The sequence below is a fragment of the Lynx rufus genome, unplaced genomic scaffold (genome assembly GCF_022079265.1).
Source record: "Lynx rufus isolate CCGP_SWC_20201006 ecotype Redwood Valley unplaced genomic scaffold, mLynRuf1.p SCAF_16, whole genome shotgun sequence".
Lineage (NCBI taxonomy): Eukaryota > Metazoa > Chordata > Mammalia > Carnivora > Felidae > Lynx > Lynx rufus.
The window spans coordinates 57,430,807-57,446,259 of record NW_025814830.1 but is presented as its reverse complement, the minus strand read 5'-3'; the positions used below and the strand labels follow the sequence as shown (position 1 = coordinate 57,446,259).

General features: G+C 54.2%; 1 protein-coding gene across 2 annotated transcripts in view; it reads right to left on the bottom strand.

Moving 5' to 3' along the window:
- SPG7 (SPG7 matrix AAA peptidase subunit, paraplegin) overlaps positions 1-13,338 on the bottom strand; it is a 32,421-nt gene extending 19,083 nt beyond the window's left edge. For both annotated transcript variants that reach the window (XM_047078960.1, XM_047078961.1), the window contains exons 1-4: positions 13,141-13,338; positions 10,567-10,669; positions 8,763-8,852; positions 1,261-1,502 (exon numbers count right to left, since the gene is read on the bottom strand). In XM_047078960.1, the coding sequence (XP_046934916.1) occupies positions 1,261-1,502; positions 8,763-8,852; positions 10,567-10,669; positions 13,141-13,323 (618 nt within the window). In that variant the 5' untranslated portion in view covers positions 13,324-13,338. The remainder of the gene's footprint in view (positions 1-1,260; positions 1,503-8,762; positions 8,853-10,566; positions 10,670-13,140) is intronic.
- Positions 13,339-15,453: the final 2,115 nt, after the last annotated feature.

Sequence of the window (15,453 nt, the reverse complement as noted above, 5' to 3'; positions counted from 1 at the left end):
GGGAGAAGCAGACGGGGGCGCCACCGGCCACAACACCCTGATCACAGTCTGTGCTGGACTAACCCCACAGACCCAAACGTCTGATGTGGACTTCATGCCCCCGTCCCTCACACACCCGGCCCGGCCGTGGAAACAGAATGGAGAAGCATAGCAATGTCCTCCTTTCTATCCCAGAAGCCAAGAGCAAAGTGTATGACTCCAGAAAGCGATTCAACTCCCCCATCTTCTCTCTGACCGCCTGGCCCTGGACGACCCACTTGCTTCTGCAAGGTCACCCGGGTCACACAGCAGTCAGGGCCGGGAGGGGCCTGTCCCCCACAACTAAGTCACAAGCTCGTGTAAACTGACAAACAGCTGTGCACACGTGCGTGGCGCTTAGCCCTCTCTAGAGCCCTAGCAGCGCCCAGGGTGCTGTCCTAAGGGACAGAGTCCTACGCCCACGAGTAAACTTGTGCCCCAAGTGCGCACAGTATGTCCACACTGAACGCCTGTCTCCCAGCATTCTACCTGGTCTCCTTTTCCCGCTGTCCAAACCTCTAACAAACAACAGGAAGGAGGCTAAAACATGACAGGACCGTGGATCAAACATCTAACCCAGCTCTGAGCGTCAGTACAGAGATGACTAGCAAACAGGATCAGGGAAAAGTGTTCTGGAAAATAGTCTCGTGTCGCTACCTCTCCTGGGCCTGCCGGTGGTGTGGTTATGGGGTGGGGGGCGGGGGAACAAAGAGGCGGGGACTGGACGGTGGCTCCCTCTCGTAGCGGGGTTTCCACAGTCGGCTTCCGGGGCCCAGTGCCCCACACTGATGCCCAGCCCTCTCCCTGAGACCAAATCCCACCCGTCTGACGCCTCCTCTCCCTCGGGAGCACCCGAGGCGGGGAGGTAAGCAGGCCCTGCTTGCTCTCTCCTCCCTCCCGTCCAAGGGCCAGCCCTTGCCCAACCCCACCTCTCAGCCACCCTCACAGGGAGGGTAGGCTCCTGCCCCCGGCCCCCAGGGAATCCTCCCAACAACCTTGGCACCTCAACTCACCAGCATCCGCCAAAGCTGCCCCATGTGCCAACCTGCAGCCAGCGCCAGACCCACAGAGCGGGACGTCGGGGCCACCGCTGGCTCACGTTCCCTCCTCCTCCTCCTCTCTGTACACGGCCACCGCAGCTGCGGGCCCCCAGCTCCCGTCTGGGACAACACCCCCTCCCCCAATCACGGGATCTCAGGGTGGGGGGGGTGGGGGGACGGAAAGGGGCCCGCCCGCACTCACAGGCCGCCCGAACACCACGGCTCCGGGGTGCAGGTAGACCTCCACCACGTCGCTCTCGGGCACCACCTGCACCCGCTGCACCTCGCCCTTGGCCAGCATCTCGTGGACAAAGTCGTTCCAGGAAATGTTGCCCCCGCTGGTGCTGAGCGCGTTCAGCAGGCTCATGACCACGGCGATGACAAACAGGGTGCGAAGCCGCTCGCGGTACATCTGGTCCTCTCTCTCCTTGCGTCTCCTCTCCTCTGCGGGCGGGGCAACCGGGGGACCATGAGACAGAGGCCGCAGGCGGGGCGGCAGGAGAGCACAGGGGCGAGGAGGCCGGCCCTGCGTGTTGGCCGGTTTTCAACAAAGCGGCCCGAGACAGATACTAATCACATGCCATCCGGGCCACCAGCACCCCGTTCGCCGTCTGCGTAGAGCACAAAACCAGGGTTTTCCACTTCCCGGGACCAGCGTGTGCTATGTCTCCACCGTCAGCCCTCGGCCGGGAGCACGGCCGACCCCCCGCCCTGGCGTGATCACCGGCGGGCTGTGCGCACACGTGCAAGTCTTTAATAACAACCAGACACCTGCCTCCCCTCCCCCACAGCCACACATTTAAACAGTTTAGTCCGTGGACAGATGGTGGGGTCCACTTAATTCAAGAATGTTCCCGAAGACCAACTCTTCACCCAAATCACATTACTTGGCTACCGATACCCTACTCAGGGTATGGACTGCATCGTGCCCGTTCTTAGGGGTGAGAGGAAGACCCGAGACTCGGCCCCAGCTTGGGGTGTGCAGAAACCCAGGGAGGTAAGGTGGCCCGAGCGGCAGCATGTGGAGGCGGGGCGGGAGGGGAGAGCCCACAGCACAGGGAACTCAGAGAAGCAGCTCTCAGCACGGGCACCAGGGAGAGGCTCCCAGAAGGAGGGAGAGCAAGTGGACCAGGAGGCCAGAAGGACGTTCAGAAGCTGCTTCCCTCAGGCCCAGAGCGCAGACGGGAGAGCCCTGCTTGCAGCCACCAGAGGCCAGGCCACAGTCTTCCTCCCAAAACAGCCAGTCAGGTAAACCCTCTCATTTGCGCGATGCTGTCATCTCACTAGCCCACCCAGCCCAGTCCCTGGAAGGATCCGGCGCCTCCGTTTACACACCAGGCTGCCGTGCAGCCCTCACCTGTGCGGCACGGCCCATCCTCCCGACACGCCACCCAGACTCCAACCAGGCCTGTCATTAAGGATGCCTTCACCACTTCTGCTCACCACGGCCCCGACCTCGCTCGGCAACCAAAGTTTCCACCATTGCTCCTTCCGGCACAAACACAAGCGTCCGCTTGGGGGAAGGGCAGAGGCCCACTCCCGGGAGCAGGGGGACCCAGCACAAGGGCTCAGCCCAAGCGCACACGCACCGGAACCGGTGCCGCCCGCTTCCCCCTGTGCCGCTTGGAGCCGGAGCCGTCCACAAACACACCCTCGTCTCCCAACAGTTTAGAGGAGCTGAAAGGCATTTTAAGGCAGCTTAAACACAAAATGAAGCTTATGGAGAAGGCTGTGTCTGCAACCGTTCTGAAAACCTGACAGCGCATTTTAGATGTTCTCTTAGACTAGAACGGGGGCACCTGGGGGGCTCAGTGGGTTAAACGTCCGACTCTTGATTTTGGCTCAGGTCGTGACCTCATGAGTTCGAGCCGTGCATCAGGCTCTGCGCTCACAGCTCGGAGCCTGCTTGGGATTCTCTCTCCCCTCTCTCTGCCCCTCCCCCCACTCATGCGCACTCATGCTCTTTCTCTCAAAATAAGTAAACTTAAAAAAAAAAAGAACGGGCTATAAGAGCCTATCCAATATGTAAAGCTCAGTCACAAAGGGCAACTAAATAAAGGTAGCAGTTATTTTAGAAAGCAAATTTATGTTCTCGGTGAGTAGGTAGAGACCATGTATTTCAGTGTGATTTTCTACTTAATTGGTCTATTGAATTCCCATCTTGTTTTCTAGTTAATAATATTGAGAGTCCCCATACTGGGCAAACTGGGTGAGACTCCACCAGCAGGATGAACGTCTCTGTTTTAGAAGCTTTGTATGATCGGCAGGCTCTCACTCACACACAAATTGTTGTGCATCCCTGGTTCCTGGCCGGCGGTCGCGGGGCACGAGTCCACTGGAAGCACTTGCGCATTTGGGCCCAGGCCATGTGGCAACACTGCCCTTCCTGGCTGCTCTGGCCAGCACACAGGCACGCCCCGCGTGGAAACAGGCTCGCGACGATTCTGCGACTCACATGCGTCTGTTTGCAGACTGTGAGACAGGGCTCTGATTTTTAAAAAATATGGTTTGGTTTCATTTATTTGTTTTTAAAAAGATTTTCTTTTTTTTAAGGAATCTCTATACCCAAAGTGGGGCTCAAACTCACAACCCCGAGTTCGAGAGTTGTACGCCCCACCAACTGAGCCAGCCAGGTGCCCCAGATATAGCTTGGTTTTAAACAAGATAATTTTGCACTTTTTTGCAAGAATTTCTAAAATCATGGGGCGCCTGGGTGGGTCAGTCGGTTAAGCATCCAACTTCGGCTCAGGGGCTCAAGTGATGGTCTCACGGTTTGTGAGTTTGAGCCCCGCGTCGAACTCTGCTGACAGCTGGGAGCCTGGAGCCTGCTTCAGATTCTGCGTCTCCCTCTGTCTCTGCCCCTCCCCTGCTTGTGCTCATGTGTGCTCTCTCTCTCAAAAATAAACAAACATTTAAAATCAAAAGACAGCTTGGACAGGGCACCTGGGGGGCTTAGCCAACAAAAGCGTCCAACTTCGGCTCAGGTCACCTCTCGGTTCAGGTCTCGAGGTTCGCGGGTTCGAGTCCCACAGTGAGCTCTCTGTTGTCACTGTAGAGCCTGCTTTGGATCCTCTGTCTCCCGCCTCTGCCCCTCCCCCAATCACGTGTGCATGCGTGCGTGCAGGCGTGCGTGTGCTCTCCTCTCTCAAAAATAAATAAACATTAAAAAAAAAAAAGCTTGCCTTTAGGCTCCAAAACACACATCTTCTTTCTTCCCAAAAACCCAACCCTTTTCAAATGCTAGCCAGGTGTTCTGACACACGGAGCTGCCTGCCGCTGGCCTGTTTGAGAGAGAAGGATCTAGGCCGGGCCTAGAGGCAGCGCATCACGTTCCCAGAGGACTCTCCAGGCGAGAGAGCAGGGAGGTCCCAGCCCAGAGTGGTAACTGCTCTGGGGCGTCAGGACGGTTCACTGAAGGCAGGTTAAAATCGTCTGTGCTTCTCCAACGTTTATTTTTTTATTTTTGGGACAGAGAGAGACAGAGCATGAACGGGGGAGGGGCAGAGAGAGAGGGAGACACAGAATCGGAAACAGGCTCCAGGTTCTGAGCCATCAGCCCAGAGCCTGACGCGGGGCTTGAACTCACAGACCGCGAGATCGTGACCTGGCTGAAGTCGGACGCTTAACCGACTGCGCCACCCAGGCGCCCCCGTCTGTGCTTCTCAATACAACTCCTGCTCTGGCTTCTGAGTCCAAATTGCCCTGAGTCCTGCTCCCGGGCAGAAGGAGACGGCCACGGCAGGCCCACCCTGACAGGACCTCACACACACACAGAGACGGCTGTGCCGGCAGACAGCATCGTTACAAACGTGCGCAAACACGTGCTGCATACATTCGCACGTACAACAAAGTAGAACCCGGGTGCACGGGGTGCGGGGAACCGGCCCCGCACACGCTGTCAAGCGGGACCAGTGAGTAAACCCTCCTGAAAGCTACTTGGCTGGTGTATCAGGGCCACAAAAACATTTGCTTCCTGTAACTCGCTAAGTGTACTTCTCAAACCGTAGCCCAAGGAAACCAAATGTAGAAAACACAAACCTGGGGGGTGCGTGGCCGGCTTAGTGAAGCACGCGACTCTTGATCGCGGGCTTGGCGTTCGAGCCCCACGCTGGCTGTAGAAATTACTAAGAATAAAGTGCCTAAAAACAGACGCCTGTCTGTGGTGTTGGTCAGGTATGCAATCATGAGGGCCAGTCCGAGAAAGACAAAGGGAAACTGTAAAGGGAAATGTGGAAATGAGACACTTAGAGGACTGGCTAAATAAGAATAGGACTTTTGGGGCGCCCGGGGGGGCTCAGTCGGTTGAGCATCCGACTCTTGGTTTTGGCTCAGGTCACGATGTCAAAGTCACGAAGTCGAGCCCCAAGTTGGGCTCCGCGCTGACTGCACGGAGTCTGCCGGGGATTCTCTCGCTGTATCTGCCCCTCCCCCACTTGTGCAGGCTCTCTGTGTCTCTCAAAGTAAATCAGAGTAAGATTTCTGAGGTATAGGAGGTGAAACAAAATCTGATCCTGAGATTCTGAACAGGAAATGGCATTTAAATGCTCCAGATACAAAAAGACGTCTCCTGTCCCCGGAAGACCCTCTTCCTCCTCGGCCCCTCATGACCGGGGCGCCGCATGAGTCTGCGCTTGTGAGCACAGCACTCGGGCGCTCCCGTCCCCTTGGCTCGCGCGTCTCCTTTGGCTCCTGACACCGATGACAGGCGTGTAGGGAGCCGACAGGCCAGCTCCTGCTGCCCGCGTCCCCAGGCACCCAGGGGACACTGCTGCCTCCCGGCCACCATACTGCCCACCCACCGGACAGCGGCCTACAGGACACACCCCCTGCGAGATTCTGGTGGCAAACTCCTTTCCAGGGGGTAGTGTCCATCACCTCAGAGTGCCCCGAATCAGTCACCTAAAGCCAGAGGACCAAGGACACAGCTACCAGAGCTGTACCAGGTTTTCCCTCCAGAAACCCTTTCTGCAGGCCCCCCCCCCCCCCCCCCCCGTCAGCTGCTAACGCAAGCTCGGAGGCGAGCGGTGCAGGGGGATCCCAGTGACGATCCAGCTCTTTCCAGCCATCACCTGGCACCGATCCCGACGCAGATGGGGCCGAGAACCCTACCTCACGGGGTGTTCTCACGTCTCAGGGCCAAGAAGCACTAACACAAAAGTTGTCCGGAAATTCCAGCAACTGCTTTTTTTAGCTGAACTTTTCCCTATAGCTGTGGATCCCCATGGAGTCCCAGTGGTACCGCAAAGCCATCCTTTGTCAGCCCGGCTGCTTCCGACGGTGACACTGTACAAAGCGGGCAACGAGGATTCTGGCGCAGTCCCCCGCCTCACTCAGACGCGCGCTCCCGTGTGGGACTGCCTCGTGCAGTCTTAGCACAGGTGAACGTTCACGCATCCACCGCCGGCGAAGACAGACTTCCCCCCACGATGGCCGGCTCTTTCTCTGCAGACCCTCGGCAGGTGGGAGGCCCAGACGCCGGGCTGCGCCTGCTGCACGCAGGCAGGTCGGGGGCGCTTACAGGCAGCCGGGCCCGCACAGGCGGCAGAGCCAGGGAAAATCCACAGTGGATTCTCCCAGAAGGAAAAATCCTCGGCTAAACAAATAATCATCCTCTAACGAAAACTCGACAGACACGAACTGCGTCCCGTTTTCTCAGGGCACGCTACCGTTCAATCTGAAGTTCACACGTATTACACGCTCCAGGAAGGCGGGGGAGACGCACACGCCCTCTAGCCGCGTGCGGCTGCCACCTGCGCCGGTGAAGGAGTGGGCGAGACTCCTACTCGGGATTTACTTCTGCCCCCGCTGTCCCCTGCGCCACAGCACTGGCTGACGGCACCGTGGCGGCGACCAGGCTCAGTAAGCGTGTGGTTCAGCACCTGGACTGAGGGCCGCGGCCACTCCCGCAGAAATCACAATTGTCAGCGGGACCGAGCACGAGGAACGGGACGGCGCACACAAGGCCCGCACCCGTTTCTCTACAGGAAACCCTGGCTTCCTTGTCACCTCTTTCTTAATTTAGGAAGGCCTTTCCCGTGTCCATATTCTGCCACATTTCCCCCTAATTCTGTTATGGTTTTGCTGTTTAGATTTAATGATTTAATCCATCCAGGATTTATTTTGGTACGTGTGATTTCGTCTCTCTCCAAGTCACGAAGCAACTGTTCCAAACCATTTCTGACACAATCCATCCTTCCTGCGACTGCACGAAATGCCACTCGAGTTACGCCCTAATTCTTACATAAACCAGGCTCTGCTACTGGATTTTCTATTTTGTTCCACTGAGCTACCTACCTATTACTGGACCAACACGTTAATTTTTGGGAAGAAAAAAATTTTAATAGCTGCCAATATCAGCCTCGCCAGTATTTGTGTTTCAAAATCCTGCAGATTTCCTGACAAGCGAAACCCTCATCCCCCACCCCTGAAAACCTTTCAACGCGGAGTCCCTGTGGGGTAAAGGACGCACACGAACATAGCAGCCCACAGTGGGAAACGCGCGTGTGTTCGAGTTCAGAAGCCTGCTGGGGAAGAGCTGAGCTCCCGGGGAGCTCTCTGGGTGAAAGAAACGAGCCACTGCCAAAGTGAATGCCCCGCAAAGGCGGCAGTGAGATCAGCGCAGAGCGTGCAACCAGAAATATCTAAGAAATGTCTCCACGGAACCCAGCCAATGAGCACACGGGTGGCTTCCGGGAGTTAAGACCCGTCTCTCACGAGCTTGAAGATGGGGGCCCCCGGCTGGCTTAGTCGGAACAGCTGCGGCTCTCGATCTTGGGGTTTGTGAGTTTGAGCCCCACATTGGGCATAGAGACTACTTTAAAAAATAATAATAAAACAAGCAAAACAAAATCAGCATCTAAGTACGAGGAAGGTCCTTGACAAGACACCCACTCTCTACCTGTGTGTCCCTCCCCAGACTCCGCACAGGACAGACACCCGATGTCCTCAGGGATAAAAAGGGAACAATAACGGGGAATTAGGAGAGAATTAATTGTGAAGATGTAGAAATCATGTAGTGCAGTGCTGGGTACACTCCAGTCATTCTTATGGGTTAGTGGTTTCCACTGTCATTACCTCTAAGCAGCCAGCTTCTACCTTAGAGGTCAATTCAAACTGACCTTTTAATTTCCCTCACCCCTTCGCCCGATCAGAGTCCTAATTCCATAGGAGGTGAGACTCAAGGTTTACACGTGAGGTCGCTGTGAACTGGGGCTGGGGCAGGGCTAACAGGCAAAGAAGTCACTCACACGGGAGTGTTGTTATGTGTTCTGCCCCCTCCTTGAGGCCATACGCTGTCCCAACCTCTCCTCTGGCGGGGAGACTGCTTCTCAAGGCCACACTTCAGCAGGGGTGTGGGGGGTGGGTTCACCAAGGTGTCCTGGTGCCTTCCTCCCCACCCTGAAACTCCTGAGTTCAGGGCAGACCTGAGAGTCACCATTTCTATGCAGAGGACAGTAATCCTGCCTGCCTTCGGACATTCTGGACATGACAAGGGACACAGGTGTGGATGGAAGCCTGTCTCTACAGGAGAAGAGAAGACCCAGTGATCACATCAAAGGTTGGGGGTAGGTGTGCTCAGGGTAAGAGAGACAGAGGTGCCTGGGCTCCCTCTACTTCTGAGACCGACTTCCTGCTGCGGAGAGCAGAACACACATGTGAAGACAACCGAGGCAGCCATTATTTACGAACGTCACATAGATGTACCTTCGTCATCTTCAGGGGTCCTCGCCTTGGATTTACCATTGTCCTTAGTCTTCTGCTTCATCCTGGACGTGTTAAAATAGTAAGTGCCACCTGTAAGGAACAGGGACAGCGTTTAGCAAGATCTGCCCCTCCGGGGGAGCACTCGGGAGAAGAGTATGTTCTCCAATAACCAAACCCAAACAGAAGCCATCCGAAACCTACGTGCTGAGATTGAGCGCTGTTGGGTCCTCATTTTTAGTACAGCAGCTGCTACTTACGGAATAATAAGCTACTTCAACTTATGGAATGTCTCGTCACTGCAGTTGGCAAGCCAGGGAAGAAAACTTAGTCGTGCATGTAAACTGAGGAAACGTCGGAAGTCTGCTGGAGGATGGCCTCTTCCACACACACACAGCCACTTTAATGAACCTGAGCACACGAGCCACGCTGGCTGTGACGTGTGCAGCGGCCTCCCGGCAGCCACCACTGGGACACAACACTCATCACACCAGAGGCTCGGCCTTGTCCGCCGTCTAATTCCACTGCTGTTTAAAAGGAGGGGAAAGAGAGTCTCACGGCCAGGACTGAGCTGGATCTTTCTTCACAACGCTCACAGAACCGCAAGTAAGACTACCCTGATGGCCCTCTGAAGAGGGTCAGGCTGTCTGGAGGGCGAGGCGTGTGTCCCTGGGGACGTGTGTAGCTTTAAATGCGGAAACAGCTGCTGCCAAGTGGCCCTCCCCGAGCACACGGGGGAACCAAGCCATTTCATGTATTTTAGGAGTTGGGAGGTTTCACTTTTGCCCTTTCCAACTGGATGGAGCGGGGAGTAAAGTCCCAGGTGTCAATCCTGAAGATCCTAAGGCCTCTGACCTAAGATCTCGCTTGAAGAGGTCACAGTATCTCATTAAACAAGCAAACTATTTCAAGAATAAGTTATTTGTGGGCTGTTTTTAGTTACCTTCTTTACATAAAACATACACTTTGAAGAACCTTACTAACTGTTCTTGCAGCTGCTAGAGAACACGAAAATCCTCTCAAGCAGCCCAATCATTGCTATGCACCAGAACTTTAAAAAAGTCCACTCAAGGAAGCAATTAGGCCTTAGCCAATCTTCTCTTTTGTAAACTGCTCTTTAGAACATCTAGGGGCTCACAATAAATAGAAGCCAGGGGGCGCCTGGGTGGGTCAGTTGGTTAAGCAACCAACTCTCGATCTGGGCTCAGGTCATGATCTCAGAGTGGTGAGGTTAAGCCCCAAGTTGGGCTCTGTGCAGATGGCTCAGAACCTGCTTGTTTCTCTCTCCCCTTCTCTCTCTCTGCCCCTTCTACCCGCCTCTCTCTCAAAATAAGCAAGTGAGTAAAACAACAACAACAACAACAATAATAATTAGAAGCCAAACAGGGTGTCTGGGTGGCTCAGTCAGTTAAGCATCCGACTTCAGCTCAGGTCATGATCTTGCAGTTCATGAGTTCAAGCCCCGCGTCGGGCCCTGTGCTGACAGCTCCGAGCCTGGAGCCTGCTTCCGATTCTGTGTCTCCCTCTCTCTCTGCCCCTCCCCCACTCGCGCTCTGTCTCCCTCTGTCTCTGTCTCAAAAATAAATAAACATTAAAAAAAACTTTTTAAAAAATAAATCAACATTAAAAACATAAAAAATAAAAACAAATAAAAAGTAAATAAAAAAATTTTTTTAATTAAAAAAAAAGCCAAAAGTCATCTCAGTGATTTTGTTTCTCTGCTGATGTCAGACTAGCAACGATATCCTAACTTATTTACAATGTCACAGGATTTGCCTATCAATTCTCTATTTCAGAAGATACACACCTAAGAGTTTCCAGAGTCTGACTGGATCCTGGATGAGATGCTGTTTCAGCAACAGTCCCCGGAACCTGTCACAGGTAGGGGTCAGCAGGCACGACTGTAAGTTCTGGAAAGGAAAACACAGAGGACGGTCACCCATTCCACACCACACCACCGCAGTGTGACTGATTCCTTGTGCCAGACCTTTCCTGACAACTCCAATGCTCATTTATTGTGCTTACGATGCCCTGAAACATGAATGGCCTGAGCATCATTTCAGAGTTTTAATGTAACATCAAAACGTCAAGCATGATGTGAGTGAGCGCAAGAAATACTGAGGGGCAGGCAGGGAGCGCTGGCTACCACTCTGTACCCAAGGATCACAGTCTGGAAAAGCACACAGAGAGAGACAGAGAGACACAGACAGACACACACACACACACACACACACACACACACACACACACACGGCAGCTTTGAGAGCCCAGGGCCTTTGATCCTGACATCTCCAGACAGCAGTTCCACACAGAGCGTTTCTGGGTCTACAGCAGCTCACTGGCCTGTCTTTCCAAAGCTCTGCTCTCAGGGTGAGCATTTTCCCACTTGAATACGTTTATGTTAAGGTCAATGATCCAACTTAACTTTTTCTCTTTGTTGGCAGTTTCTTCATCTGCTTTTGATGTCTCCCTTAGTTCATCCCTGTCCCGCTGCTATCAAGAAAAGTAACACGTTGCTCAACGCTTTCTGGTAACAAGCACATAACATGTAACCTCCCGTTAGCAACAAGAGGCAAATTCCTAGTCTATCGAGTTATTGTCCCATTTAACTAAAACTAACATTCTTGGTTGGGTGAGAAGCAGCAGGCATAGAAGAGGTAGCCACGCAACGTGGACTGGACCCAACAAATGACTAACATCAGTGTGAAAGATACAGCAAACAAAACAAAACAAAAACTGTTATTCTTCAAAGTCAGACCCAAACAGTTTGCTTAAACCAGGTTACTTTAGTTTTACTACTATTACAGCCACTGGCGAGGTAACCTGCTGAGATTTCACACGGTGTGACCTGACTACATCAGTTATTTTCATAAAATGAGCACAGGTTCAGACTGGTGATAATAAAGCACGAACTTCCTTTTCAACGGAACTAAAAGGCAGGAAAAAAAGGTAATACGTCTACAGTTGCCCTCAGGTTAAGGAAGGACAGCCAGTAAGCTAGAAAAGAAGAGAATTATAATTCAAACTGGTCCTCAAGTTATGATAAAATATAATCACAACAATAAATTATGACCTAGGATGTCAAGGCTGAGCTCCTAAGACTGGGTAAAAAAAAAATCAGCCATAAAGGCACCAGGACTTAGGGTCTTTGTTTTCTGGATGAAGAGTTAACCTGAGCAGAGCCTAGAACAGTCTTGGCCAGAGAATGCTCCGTGATTTTGAGTTCCTAACACGTTAAGCTACAAGACAAAAGTCAAATACAATCACGTGGTGTTTGGCTCACAAAACCTCAGCCCACTTCGAACCGAACGCCAAGTACTATGTGGAACTAATCCTCAGGAGATCAGACCCAAATGAGCCAATTGTGAAATTGTTCTCTGCTAAAATCAGTGAAACTTTTAGTAGATTCAATTTATTTATCTATTTTTTTAAACATTTTTTTAAATGTTTATTTATTTTTGACAGAGAGAGAGAGAGAGAGAGAGAGAGAGAGACAGAGTATGGGTGGGGGAGGGGCAGAGAGAGGGAGACACAGAATCGGAAGGAGGCTCCAGGCTCCGAGCTGTCAGCACAGAGCCCGATGCGGGGCTCGAACTCACAGGCCTCGAGATCATGACCTGAGCCGAAGTCGGATTGGATGTTCAACCGACTGAGACACCCAGGAGCCCCACATTTATCTATTTTTTTTAAAGATTTTATTTTTAGGGGTGCCTGAGTGACTCGGTCGGTTAAGCGTCCGACTTTGGCTCAGGTCACGATCTCACAGTTCATGAGTTCGAGCCCCCCAGATCGGGCTCTGTGCTGACAGCTTGGAGCCTGGAGCCTGCTTCGGATTCTGTGCCTCCCTGTCTCTCTGCTCCTCCCCCGCTCATACTGTCTCTCTCTCTCTCTTCCTCAAAAATAAATATTTTTTAAAAATTAAAAAAAAAAAAAGATTTTTAAGTAATGTCTACACCCAATGTAGGGCTCGAACTCAACCTGGAGATCAAGAGTCTGACGCTCCACTGACTGAGCCAGCCAGGCGCCCCTGGATTCAATTTTAAGATGCCAGGAATTCAGGCAAACAGGCAGAAAATATCAATACAGGAAATAAGGGCTGGAAAAATCCAAGCTGGAGCCTGTGCGGAGTCTCTCCAAGGCTGACCCGGCCCTTCCGTACCACCCCGCATCACTGGACTGGAAGGCACCGCTCGGGCTCAGGGGCCGGCGGGGGCGCGGGGAGAGCGGGGGAGGCCTATGGGGGAGGGGGAGGGGCCTGGCCGGGGCTGGGGAGGGGGATCAGGGGAAGGGGGAGGGACCCAGCCGGGGCGGAGGCGGGGCGGGAGAGGCCCGGCCCAGATTCAGGAAGGGGGCAGGGTCCCAGCCTGGGGTCGGCGGTTACCTGCTTGGCTTGGCCTCCGGCGCCCGCGAGTCGGATCGGAGGCCTGTAGACGAAGTGCTGGCACCTCCTCCCGCCTTCGGTGGTGAGGCCTGGGCTCCAGCCCGAGCAGGAGCCCCGCAGTCGCCCGGGCCCCGCAGTCGGGCCCCGACGGAGGGCACGCAGCAGCAGCAACACGGCCGCCATGTTGGCGCGGAAGCGGCGCCTGCGCAGTCGGGCTACCCGGGAGCGCCTGCGCGGTGGGGGCTGCCAGGGCTCGGTGCCCCCGGCGCCCCGCCGCAACCCCGACCGGACTGGCGTAACCTAGCGGTTTATTAGGTGGCAGCCTGTGCGGGGCACCGCGCATAGAGCCCTGGAGGAAGAGTGCCGTGACTCTGCGCCGGGCTGCATCCTGCAGCCACGCCGGCCAGGGGCGCCGCTGCTGGGGCGGCCGTCCTTTTACCGGGCGGAGCAAGGAGGGAAACCGCCCAAAAGACTGGACCGTCACCCGGGACCGGTACACGGACTCGGACTCAACCCGCTCCCGGGACTGGGATTCGGACCCCGACCCCCAGACCCCACGGGACCCGGACTCGGACCCCGAACCCCCCCTCCCGGAACCGGACCCTGGTCCGTCTGCGGGTCTCCGGGGGTCAGGCGGCAGCGCGCCGCCGGGCAGTTGAAAGGGGCCCGCGGGGCTCGCGGTCAGAGCAGGGAGGGTGGCCGGGCGCCCTTGCGCGGGCAGGAGCCTCGTCCTGAGGACGTTTAATTTCGGACAGATAGCCATCTTAACTAGTTATTTTCTGCGGAGGGCACGAAGACTTCTGGAAGTCTTCCCCAGCCCGAGGCAGGAGGGAGGGGCCTTTTGGTTCGTCGCTGGCCCAGGCAGACCCGGCCCCTGGCCGCCGCTGTCTGCACCTTTCCTCCTCTTTCCCAGCCTGCGTGAGGCCCGGCGCTTTAGTGCTTAGCTTTGACGCTGCTGACTGCTCAGAGCTGAAAAGCTTGTTGAGTAGAAAAACCAAAAACTAGGTGGATGTCTTACAGAGGTAGGGTTATGGTAACGTGCTTCTTTTTTGCTTAAAAAAAAAATTTATGTTTAATTTTGAGAGAGAGAGCGCGCGAGCGAGCATGAGTGGGGGAGGGGCAGAGAGAGAGAGGGAGACACAGACTCTGAAGCAGGAGGCTCCAGGCTCCAGGCTCTCAGATGTCAGCACAGAGCCCTATGCGGGGCTCAAACTCAGCAGCGGACAGATCCTGACCAGAGTCGAAGTCCGATGCTTAACAGACTGAGCCACCCAGGCTCTCCATGTGCTTTTCTTTCTGTATTCTGGAAATTCCTGCAGGCAATCTTAGTACTAACTGGTGCCTGGCTCGCTATCGGATGCTCTTAATATTCACAACTCTGAAGTACTTTTAATATCTACTTTACAGATGAGGCAACAGACTCAAACACATTAAATCCCATCCAAGGTCACAGCTAAGGAGTGATAGTGCAGAGCCTCAGAGCTGGTCGGACTGGTTTCTGGGGCTGCGCTGCTCCCCACCATTGTTCCTTATGTATTACAAAAGTAGCATGATTTGCACATCCTTCCCCTCCCTCACTGCTGAAAACTTTGGGACTTTTTAAGTGATTATTTATTTTGAGAGAGCGCTGGTGCATGCATGGGAGCAGAGGAGGGGCAGAGAGGGAGAGAATCCCTAGCAGGCTCTCTGCTGTCCGCTTGGAACCTGACCCTGGGCTTGATTCCACGAAGGGTGAGATCTTGATCTGAGCCGAAGTCAAGAGTCAGGAGTCAGACGTTTAACCGATTGGCCCTTCCAGGCACCTTTGGGGACATTTTTAAAATTCAGTGTCCGGATTATGGGTGCTCAGCTCCCCAGCAACTGGTGCCTCTGTAGAGATTCGTATTCGTGGCTGGTTCGTGGAGGGAGCAGCCCTCGGCCCAGGGCTGCCTGTGATTCACACAACTGAACTAATTGCCTTTCCTTTTGTTTTTTATGTCCTCCTACCCTGGTCCTTCACCCTCAATCCTTCCTCCCCAGCCTTCCCTCCACTGTTTTTTCTTTGCTGGTTAAATTGTCCCACCCACTTTGTGCCTTCCGGCTCACTGCGTCCTGCCCTCACTCTGCCCAGACCAGTCCTGTGACCGGAACCGAACTTCCGAGAGAGTGGTTTCTTGCACCCTATCAAAGCTGTGCAATGTGCCCTGACAGGAAGCGACCAAGCCCCCCTCCCATCCCTGTTCCCTCATCACCCAAAGCCTCTAACATGTGTTTAGGATGTGTATGTGTTTAGTAAGAGTATAAGCTAGGATCCTGCTAATACTGCTTGAAGAG